Genomic DNA, 11705 nt, shown 5'->3' with positions numbered 1-11705 from the left:
CACCCCCCTCTCTCTGTCTAAACCCAACCAGTCAAGGCAGATGGCCGCCCGACCTGAGTCCAGTTCTGCTCGAGGTTTCTGCCTCTTAAAAGGGAGTTTTTCCTTGCCACTGTTGCCTAGTGCTTGCTCATGGTGGGATCTGTTGGGTCTCTCTTTGTAACTTTAATAAGATAAAGAGTACGGTCTAGACCTGCTCTATATTTACAGTGCCTTGAAGTGCCCTAAAATTGTCTTGACTTGTGTCAGTTGGGATTGGCTCCAGCCCCCCTGTGACACTTAAAAATAAAGAATATTGATAATGGATGAATGTTGAAAAAATATATATCAATACAGGAAGTGAACTACCTTATTTATAAGGGATATGCAGACCTTATATATGTAGTCAGTATTTTTTCTGGTGTGTGTATGGGGTGGTAGGAGGTGAACAGGTTTTGACCCCTGTACGAAATAGTATGGGGGTCAAGTGGGATTTAGTGAGGCAGATAAGGGAAGAGGGCTTATTGTAGTGTGACTTATTATTCCAAAAAACTTATCATGTTCTGTGCTGTAATTTCTCTTCAGTACAGTGTACTCTACTGGCAGTCCCATCTTGACATCATAAAATTTTAACTATATTGTTGGTGATCCATGTATGTTCTTTAAGGTTAGCTAACTGTATAAGGCTCCCTAAAGCAATAACATTGAAATTTATACTTCAAAATGCCATACGTGTATATGCTAATTTCACACCCCCTTAAAAAGAAATAAGACAGCCTGAGTTGACCTTTTTTTAATGAATAAGTCATTTCATTCAAATGAATGGAAGCAGTAGACACAGTTATTAAATAGAGGCAATTGCAAAGCAATCATCCAATATATTTTTGGGGAGAGAGGTTTCAGATGATGGTAAAGCATCAACCTGTCACTGAGCACAGCTATTAAGTTTAAAACCCATTTAATCACTGTGTTCTGTGGGGGCAGAGCAGAAACACAATGCCTCCCACATGACACAGAGTTTTGGACAAAGGCTCAAGTCTGATTGCTGCCACTGTTCCCCAAACACCCAGTATTAAAAAAAGTAACACTTTTCCAAGACTCAGTGGATGACTTGTTCAAACTTTCATTTTGTGCTGTCAAAGGTAAAACTTTTACTACAGCCGGTGATTTTTGACCCCTTACTATTCAAGACATGGCAAGTGAATTATGTACTGATTTATGCAGTGAACTGGTCAAAACATGTCATTTCTTGAGTTTTGTCAAATGTGTCACCTAGAAGAAACATCAGGCATTAAAAAATGGCTGCCAGTGGTACTGTGTTAATGTGCTGTACACAGAAAATCTGATCTTAACTTGGATACTACAGATAATACGTTTTCTTTATATTTGAAGATCTGTAATTTAATGTACTGTGTATTAATTATGGCGATTTCCACCAGCCATAATTAAGCCAGCTCACTGACAGCCAATAAAAACCACTGCCAGCCCAGACGAGTGACAGTCAGTCTTATCAGTCCACCGGCTGGTTACTTCAGTAATCAAAAGCTTGACTGAAGCTGCGTTTATGTCCTCCTCTGTTGTTGCCAAAGCCACCACCACCGCTCCGGAACCCATTACCGCGGCCGCCATTTCCCCCAAAGCTGCGTCCCCTTCCACCTCTGAACCCTCCTCTTCTGTCACCGCGGTTACCGCTGCCAAAGCCTCTGTCACCACGGTTATTGAACTGCTTCTCCTCCAGCTCTGGGAGCTCTGTTGCTGCAGTCAGTTGCCAACGACGACCATCCTTCCAGTTCTCCTGTTGAAGGATCAAGGGAGATGAAAAGGATGTCAACTAAAACAAGAAACACTGTATATATAAAATATTTATGCGTCTTCTTAAAGACACTGGAGACAGTCAACCACACATGTTGAACAGATGGAATTTTCATCTCACCTGAATCTCCTTGACTTTGTCAGCTGGAACATCAAAACAAACTCCCTGTTAGAAACACAAACAGGGTGAGATAGTGAGTGTTCCTGTCCCACTCTGCTTCTCAGAGGAGTCAGTCTATGTACCTGCTGCGTTCTCAGGATCAGTGTCACAACAAGTATGGTCACACCTACAGAAACGTTTAGTTTCTTGCAAACAGATGGTTCACTTGCTGTGGATAATTAGCTCTGTTTATTGTAGTGGCTGGAGCAGCTGAATTCACATATAAACTGAAAAATACAGTTTTATAAGAATACATTTCATAGGCTCCCTTTCTCAATTTGCATTTTAATTTACCAGTGGGCTTCCCATTTATTTTTTCATTTCTAAAACTCTTATCATTTGTGGGGGGCATTTTTTGGCAAGTCGCTATTATTACTATCAACAGTGCTTCCTGGCTACCATTTAGGCCAAAGTCTTTGTGGCCTACATCCCTGTTCTCACCAAACTTTATGCACACACAATGAATTAATATGAAAAATATGAAATAACACCCTTTACTCACTCAAAACCCTATCATTGCAGGCAAATTTATAATACACATACACACCAGCAGCCCGTCATATGCGTACATGTTTGTGTGTACATACTGTTTTGCCTTTGAGGAAGGTCATTCTGTGAATGTGGTTCTCAAACTGTTCTCCAAGCTGTTCTTTGATGGTTCTCCAGGCGTAACCCAGATTATGCATCTCCTGAGAACACACCAACTGCATTGTGGTGTAACCCTGAAAATATAAACAGAAAGAATAAATGGGGTGGAATTCGGGTTATACATCACCTAAAAGCACAACAAAAACATGGAGAAATCTAAATGGAGGACGAGCACTACATTTCCAAGTGCATTACAGGAATAATATGATATTTGTATCCAAGGGTTATTGCTTTTTTGATCATCCTGTTATTAGTTTGTTTGTCCTATCCCAATGGATAGCAAGATAGCATGGCCCCTGTGTTGTGATTAACACTACCCTCCACAAACAGACAAAGAGCTATCTTGTATACAAAAAAGCTGTGTGTGAGGGTGAGCAGCGGTTGCTGTTATACATTATTGTGTCTAGATTTACTGTATGTGTGCATATAACTTACAGCATCAGAGTTGAGCAGTGACCTCTGCTCTAGACTTGTGGCTCCAGAAATATGGGCCAGCGCAGCAGCTAGTGCATCAACTGCTCCTCTCTCCTCGATCAGCTTCTCAGCTGATGCTCTGAAGTAGTCGATGGCTGTAACTGGAACAGAGTCCAGAAACCTGGACACAATAAACAAATTAAATCTTAACAATTGGGCACTTAATTGCTTGCTGTCAAGAAATCGGTTTCACACTGAACAATATTGTGATGAGGGAGATTTCAGTAGGACAGCAGCTTTGTGGAGCCACTGTTCAAAATCCACTTTAAACTATGCCAAGTTCCCTGAGTAATAATAGCAGTCCTCTCATTTTCCAGAATAACCCACCTGACAGCATCTTTGCTTGATGACTTGATGATATCATTGGCAGTGGGAACGCCAACTCGTCTGAACGTGATTCCCTGGATGGGCACAAAATAAAATGTGTTCAGTTTGATAGTCACTACATCTGAAGTAGAGTTGAAGTAGCAGTTTCATGGTCAATAAAAAGTTCAGTTTTCACATTAATTTAAATTTGCATGGTTTTCTATATGCCACACCACCTCTTTCAACTCTAGTTTCTCTGATGAAACACTCCTTCCTGTACTCTGGGTCATCCACTATTTTTAATGCTTTCCCTCTCTCTACCTTTTGGTCCATTTCTATCCCATGTGTAGCACAGATGTGACTGAAAGCATTGGGTCTTTTTGTTGTTAAAATGTTGGCATTGCTGCCCCAACAACTAAAAATGCTTTTTCCCTATGTCATCTTATCTTTTGACCGTATTTAAAAAGGTCACATACTGCTTTGTTTTCTACGTAGCGCAGCTGGTCCTCTTCTTTCCTCTGGTAGAAACAGATGCAGACTCCTGTCCTGCCTGCTCTGCCTGTACGTCCCGAACGATGGATGTATGACTCCACATCCTGACAACAACCACAGGGAAGGCAAAAAGTTCAGAGAAAGTAAAGGTATAAATAAAAGCAAAGGCATACACAAGATGTAAAACTCTTGTTGATTACTGGCAGCGATTTACACCTTGGGTGGAGAGCACTGGACCACCAGGTCAACTTCGGGGATATCTAATCCACGGGCTGCAACATTAGTGGCAACAAGAACCTCAAAGGCTCCATTCCTGAAGCCCTTCAGCGTCAGCTCTCTCTGTTTCTGAGGAATATCACCATGGAGGGACTGGGCACTCTGAAACATACACACAATAAAATGAGAGATGAACATCTAAGAATTTGTTTGCTTTTTAATGGCCATAGTCATAGACAATGGTACTGCTGAGGGGGAACTGACACACACACACACACACACACACACACTGAGCAACAAAATTAGAAAATAAAAGCAGACTAAGATTACTGCCTCTGTAGTATGCCTCCACTAACTGGTCAAGCTGCACTTAATTAGTGCGTGAATTCTTGAGTAATGACCAAAAACGTGTTTTGTAAGGTGACAGTGACTTTGACATTTGACCGCCCAAATCTGATCAGGTCATTTTTATTTCCAAGTGAACATTTGATCCAAATTGAAAGAAATTCCCTCAAGCTGTTACTGAGGTATTGCATTCACAAGAATGGGGAAAAAAGGGACAGAGAGACAGACAACACAAAAACATATTGCCTCCGATATGTCCAAGGGTGTGTGTGGTGTGTGTGTCTACCTGTTTGATGAATGCATTCATGGAAAGTTCATTGGCCTCTTTCTTTGTCTCACAGAACACGATGGTCCTGCCATGGCTGCCGCTGTAAACCTGGATCACATCACCTATCACAGCTGCACGCTGTGACCAGTGGCATGCTATGGCCAGATGCTACAGAAGAAAGGACAGACAGAGAGACACAAAGATAAATAGTGAGGGGGGGGGTGGGCACACCAGGAGATGAGAAGAGACATTTTCATTAATCCTGCTGGCAGAGTTTAACTTGTACTTCATCATAATTCTGCTGATGTTGATGATGATAAATAGAGCAATTTTTACTGCAAATGAACTTGCTGTGCTTTCCTGATGGAGATATATGTGAGCTTATTTTACAGAGACACAGTTACTGTAACTGTTCATGCTTTGAGAAATCTAAGCATAACAACTAAGAGAACACTGTTAAACCACATCCATCACGCATCTAATGCACCTTTGACCTCTTCAAACTCTTTCTTATACAGACAAACACACACTTACTTCAACAGTTGTTGCAGCCTTCTGTGTTTTCTTGCCGATCAGGTCAACATGTTTGCATCCCGGTCTCATGTATTTCTTAGCCACATCATATACCCAGGGGGGGCAGGTGGCAGAAAACAGCAGAGTCTGGGGGTTGGAGTCACTGTCTAAAGAGGAACACACACACACTGTTGTAATTGTGTGAAAAAAAAAAAAAAACAGACTTACATCTATCACTCTTATCAGTTCAAATAATATGATTTCACAAACACTCCCCTCCTCCCCCACAATTTTATCTATGATATCATGTAAGAAACGCACCCCAAGACAGTTACACACTGTGCTAGACACACAAATATGAGCACACACTCAAAAACAAGAGTACACATAAATGCTAAATCTAAAAAGTATGCAGAAACCATTATGAGACTTCTTTAATAACAATTACAACTTTCATTTCATAAACCAGCACACAAAGAATTACTTTACCTTTCTCGTATGATGAAGCCAAAATTTCTTCAACTTGTTCTGCAAACCCCATGTCTAACATTTGGTCTACTTCATCCAGAACAACGTGTTTCAGTTTTGTGAGGTCGAGTTTATGGTTCTGGATGTGGTCTTTGATGCGACCAGGGGTTCCAACCAGAATATCGATACCATTTCGGATAGCATCAACTAGACAGGACAAAAGGGATGGAGAGAGTCACTATTAATGAGAATGTTAATGTGTCAGAGCAGTGGACAGAAACCACATATTCAAACATTAGAAATCTTTTAATATGTAGAAACAGATTCTTTGAACTGTTTCAAAGACAACTTCTATTAAAGAAAACTGCATTTTTGTATAAGACTTACTCTGTGGGTTGTATGAGCTGCCTCCATAGAAACAGGCAATAGCCAGCCTCTTGGAGACATCTTTGAAGTCCTTAGCAACCTGGATAGCTAACTCTCTGGTTGGAGCTAACACCAGGACCTACAGACAAACAGAGAAGAGACTCAGTCATATATAAATATACTGAAAGAGCAACTGATGCTGGGACTCTGACTGATGTGAGTTTTCAGTGGTTTGTGTGAATGTGTGTGTACCTTGGGAGCCCGGCCTCTGGTCATCTCAGATGAATTCCTCTGGAGCTTCTCCACCAAAGGGATGGCAAAGGAGAAAGTCTTTCCCGTTCCTGTTCGGGCTTGGGCAATTACATCTTCTCCATCATATACAGGATTGAATGTCTTCACCTGAATGTCAAACAGGTAAGAGACTCCCCGAGCTAAGAAAATGATGAAAAGTGAGGTGGGGGAGAAAGTGGAATGACAGGAAAGGGACAAAGACAGACAATCAATGCTAATTTGTTATTTAGCACAGCTCCAAGGCTCACTGTTATCACACCGTGTGTCAGATCACTTCTCAAAAGCTAACATAAAATGTCAGGCATTGTTAAAAAGCATGTGCATGCAATAAAAAAGCAAAAATAATAAAGTGTTCAAACATGATAAAGAGAAGTTCATCAACCAAGTTAGAGCACACAGTCTACTCAGTTTTGTGCAGTGCAGAGCAGCAAAAATGTTGATTTTGGACATGTAGCAAAACAACTACGGTATAATTCTGATGTATACAGGACGATTACCTTTTAGTTTATCAATGGTGACCTGGGAGATCCTGAAGTTGGAGAAGGCTCCCTCCCTCTGCTCTGGTGTCTCCTCCTAAACAAATAAACCGAGTCAGTCTTTTTACTGTAAAGCTGACCCTAAAGAGTATCCATTAAAGAAAACCCACAAGTGTTGAGGAAAAGACTGAAAGGTCTAACTATTCTAACCATGTTGCTGTGCCTCTAGAGTTATTCTACTTGTCACAACAGGCAACAAGAGTAGTTAGGCTTAAGGTCAAAAAAGCACAAAAAAGATACAGAATAGCCATTTTCTTTTATAGTGTGATGCAAAAATAGAATTTCAATGGTGTGTACCTTGATTTCTTTTTAACTATCAAACAACATTCAGACTTTGAAGATGCTAAAACAAATACTAGTAGAAAACTCCAATAAAAACTGATAGAGTATATATTATTTATTTTGTTTACCAATAAGTGGAGTTATTACACAATAAGTACCAAAACTAACTTTTTACCACTCCCGAAAGGAAAAACTCTACACACACAGTCTGCAAGTCGTACCGTTTCTTTTTCGCTGTCACTGGTTGAGTCTTCACTTGACTGTGACGGTGTCTGAACTGGGCTGTTTGGGGTGGAATGTCCATTGGTTTCTCCTTCTGCAATTGCTTTCTTTTGTTTCTTCTTTTTTTTCTAAACCCAAAGATAAAAGTGGAGAGAGTATGACCTTATCTACCAGGGCATAGCCAGAGCTCTTCTACAAACTTTTCACCATTTAACAGATCACTCAATATCCCACAAAATAACCAAGACTAGGCCTTAATAGTTAGAAAATGTATTACAATGTGTTCGTACTAATAACACAGCACTGACCTCTGTGCCTTCTTCACTGTTTTTCTTAGTCTTCTGCTTTGGTGTTTCAACACCATTACTGTTGCCATTCATGTCTGTGGCCTCATCTAAGTGGCCATTCACTTGGTCCGCTGCAAGCTTGTCTTTTTTCTTTTTCTTCTTTGGTGCTGGAGGTTCACAGTCTGGGTCCTCCTGCTCCTCCAACTGCTTCTTCTTCAGCTTCTTGCCCTCCTTGGTCTTGATCTTAATTTATTTTTTACAACAAAAACAATAAAAGCAATTAGGTTTCAGTTAAAACAAATACTGTGCATCCACTCAAAGTTTCAAAAAAACTAGAGGGGCTCTTAGTTTCTATTTAAAAGAGTCAAATGTTTAGCATTGCAATTTTTCTTTGATTAAAAACGAACATAGCTGTAATTACGTTGCACAACCAATGATACAACTCAAGTTACACTTACTGTAAGAGGAGTTGGGACTGATTTTTTAAAAATATATCGATAATCAGTTGTAGCGGCAGTAACTAAGTGAACTTGTTTTGTATACTTGTGTAACAGCTGACAAGCCCAGCTGTGTAAGACGTCATTAGATCGCGCCCGCAGCAGCGCAGATTGATACACACGTTGACAGCGTCTTCACTTCTTCCATGCAGTCAGCGCGTACATCCGTATACTCTACAGATCAGATCAGCAAAACGTGGACAGGCCACGTGACCTTACAGCTAGCTACGTTTACAATGTATGCTAACAGTACCAGAGCAGTGGATATTTTTCACTGTATTTCATTCGTACTGCAGTTTCTTACATAATGTTAACAATGTTTAAGTCCTAGTGTGGCTACACAAACCCATATTACATTGGTCTGCTGACAGTTAGCTGCCGGTTAGCCGAGGTTTAAGGTTAGCACGTTCGACCACATGTTGTCAAACATGGAACAGCCGGGGCACAACGTCGCACGAGAGCCACACGGATATTTCAATCTGTCCTGGGTGAGACGACGCACTCTGCTCACCTTCAGGGTTTTAGCCTCCGCGACAGTGTCTACATGTTCCTCCATGGCTTGGTCTTCGGTGTCAAAGATGATTTTTGACGGCATTTCTCTTCCCTGATGAAACCCCTCGGCGTAGACACACGGGTAAACCCTCAGGCACGCGGATGGAAAGGAACGCGCAGGGCGGCGCAAAGAAGCGTGTTCACGAGGTAGACATAGAAATAGAAGCGATAGACAAGACACTACAGAGCAAAGCAAGCAAGACCACTAAACACCTTAGCATGTCATTGCTCACAGTACATCACCGTGAGTTCTACTCTATAGATGAATCAAAACAAAAGGTGATTTTTTTAACAATGTCATTTTTTTTATTCTGCTACGCCTTTCATGAGTAAAAACAATGTAAAAATTATTGATGTGCAGTACATAATAACGTGTGACAGAAATATGAATGAAATTCAACCAAACAAGCGTACAAATAATTAATTAACTCAGATGATGCTCATTTTAAGACAGAGGTATTCGCACTGCCCTTTTAACGCACTGCAGCCAACATTAAAACGGTAATGATAATAGCTGCCCAGCAGATGGCACACATGTCCTGTCCCCAGGCTTTGTGTTTTGGTATGTACGGTACCGATGTACAATTAGTTGCATAATGTCCATCCACAGGGTTGGAATAATAGACTTTACATTGAAGTCCAACCGAAGTAAGGTGGACTGTTAAATAAAACTATTGCAAAAGAAAACTATACATGTCCAATTTAATTAATTACAATATGTTCATATAGTTTGTGTAGAATACATGACATGGCACAGGTGGATATGGGAACACAGGTTTCTGAGTTTCTATATAGAAATAATTGTAAACAGATGTATATACACAGGGAACCGGACAGAGTAATAAAGATGCACCCCCTCACAAAGATCCAGGTCCTGTTGTAATGACTAGGTTATCAGCACTTAGATGGCCATGCTTGAAGCTCATAAAATCTTAACTGTTTTATCAGGAGAGGCAGACAGCTCATTTGGCCGTTAAGTATCACCTAACATCTATGATCTGCCTTGGGCCTACAAACAATTTAAAGTTCAATATTATGTATTACAGCATGCCAGCGGTAAGCCATCCCCTCACCTCCACCACCAACTGTGCAGATATCTCACAAATCCACAAACGGGCCGCTAGTTCAGTGACACAGAGAAGATCACTCACTGGCCTCCCACCCACATCATTGCAGATTGTGTCCATTGTAATGCATGACTCATTTTTAAAAACAGACACACACATCAGGAGTAATTTTGGGTTAGAGGACATTTCAACATGTGGGAAAGAAGAGATCAGGGATTGAAGTGTCCCTAGTAGTATTTAATTGCAGGTTGTTAATAAAAGTCATTTTATGCTGCCTAATTTGAATCGTATCCTCCCTGTTTGCACTTCAGCACTGAGCACAGACTGACCACTAACATGAATTTCAAGGTCAAGAAAATACCAAGGTGTCAGAACACCATGAAAATGTGTTATTCTTAATTCTGCACATTTCTCACAAGAAAAAAATGTAAACAATAATTATAAAAGTGAGTGTCTCTAGAAACTGACAACTGCCAGTTGATTTTAGCACTTTGAGCAACCTTTAATCAGCTGGATATGCACATGAGCAACAGTGTACTTGCCAGTCAGGGAGGACACAGAAAAAATATGCTATCCATTTGCATTATAGGCAGTGATAATGTAGTCACTACCTGTAATGATGTTAGAGACTCAAAGAAAGATACTTCTGGTTCTACTGCATCAGTGTACATCCATTTGTAATGGTAAATAGAGGGAGTCCTCATTTAATATGTTAACAAACCTAACTATAAAGGAGGGGTGCTGAAAAAACATCACCTGCTTGCAAGTTGTGAAGGCAGGCAGTCAGGTGGATCAAAGATCAAGCAACACTTGTAGTTTTAAAATCTTTGTTATGTAACTAATGCATTTTGGCCTTCAGACACCACTTAACATGTACATACAATATTTAAATAAAGGTAAAAATGAACTCCGTGCTAAACCCCAGCATTATGGATCCCTATAATAAAGGAGCCCTTCTCTCCCAAACGTCATGCAGGATCATTGTTTGTTTTAATTCTTAACTTAATGACACCATGTTTTCCTCATAGTGTTCAGGGTGTACATAAAGTAGAAGCACCTGGCAATATAAAGCAGTACATTGCAGTTATCAGGTTTAACTACACCTACTCTATACACACCATAGACTCACATAACTGGACAAATGAATTTCACAATAAACATTTAGTTCCCTATTTAATTGACTATCTCAACTCTGAGGCACAGGGACATGACACACCAGTGGTGTGACACTGTCAAAGTTACCTAAACTTGAGCTCCCTAAATACCTAACCACTATAACTTGCTAGTCATCAGACCAAATTGTAGTTTTGTAGGAAATGTTTTCCTGCACAGAAGGATTGTAGAAATTGTACATTTGTAATTAAACATAAGCAGATCTAATTTTGCAGTTGATACGAGCTCAGATAAGATTTGACCTGTGTACCTCCTGTGGCTGAATGGGACTGATACATTGACCTGCTGAGCTCGTAACTTTTTATGGAACAGAAACACTAACTTGATGTAACTGAACTGCTTCAAAATCCATGTGTTTCCTCTACAGTACCATGGTCGAAAGCACATCAGACTCATAAACAAAAAAAGCCTTGGGGCATCACCTGCCATGGCTGTACCACGAGTGTAGGTGTTAAATGTAAACTTAAACATATATAAATATATCTTGCCTCCCTACAATGAATGACAGTCAGTTTATGCTCATTTAGAATTAGCTGACAGTTTTTTCTCAACATATCAACCACATAATTCATGCAAGAGACCACTACCAGAGTATAAAGAAATCATACTTGATCTTAATTCACTCTAAATTTATTACTAGGTGGTACCACAATGTTACAGTGAATATTGTAGTAAAGGCTATACAATACATTTCTTTGTGCAGTACACTATAGTAAAAGCTTAAAGGACAAATGTGACAATAAAAGTTTAATCC

At 40.2% G+C, this 11705-nt stretch overlaps 1 protein-coding gene across 2 annotated transcripts in view; it reads right to left on the bottom strand.

Moving 5' to 3' along the window:
* Positions 1-754: 754 nt before the first annotated feature.
* Positions 755-11705, bottom strand: part of ddx21 (DEAD (Asp-Glu-Ala-Asp) box helicase 21) — a 73595-nt gene continuing 62644 nt past the window's right edge. Inside the window, exons 1-16 of one of the 2 annotated variants that reach the window (XM_018666875.2) lie at positions 8671-8839; positions 7684-7905; positions 7375-7503; positions 6833-6908; positions 6297-6475; positions 6066-6183; positions 5700-5885; positions 5232-5377; positions 4716-4865; positions 4085-4246; positions 3853-3972; positions 3398-3471; positions 3032-3191; positions 2536-2670; positions 1910-1954; positions 755-1771 (exon numbers count right to left, since the gene is read on the bottom strand). In XM_018666875.2, coding sequence (XP_018522391.1) covers positions 1508-1771; positions 1910-1954; positions 2536-2670; positions 3032-3191; positions 3398-3471; positions 3853-3972; positions 4085-4246; positions 4716-4865; positions 5232-5377; positions 5700-5885; positions 6066-6183; positions 6297-6475; positions 6833-6908; positions 7375-7503; positions 7684-7905; positions 8671-8754 — 2250 coding nt within the window. In that variant the 5' untranslated portion in view covers positions 8755-8839 and the 3' untranslated portion in view covers positions 755-1507. Of the gene's footprint in view, positions 1772-1909; positions 1955-2535; positions 2671-3031; positions 3192-3397; positions 3472-3852; positions 3973-4084; positions 4247-4715; positions 4866-5231; positions 5378-5699; positions 5886-6065; positions 6184-6296; positions 6476-6832; positions 6909-7374; positions 7504-7683; positions 7906-8670; positions 8840-11705 lie in introns of those variants that run through there. The other variant, XM_051077682.1, reaches the window with a different exon arrangement.

Source organism: Lates calcarifer, linkage group LG2, assembly GCF_001640805.2.
Source record: "Lates calcarifer isolate ASB-BC8 linkage group LG2, TLL_Latcal_v3, whole genome shotgun sequence".
Classification (NCBI taxonomy): Eukaryota; Metazoa; Chordata; class Actinopteri; family Centropomidae; genus Lates; species Lates calcarifer.
This window is presented reverse-complemented; position numbering and strand designations above follow the sequence as displayed.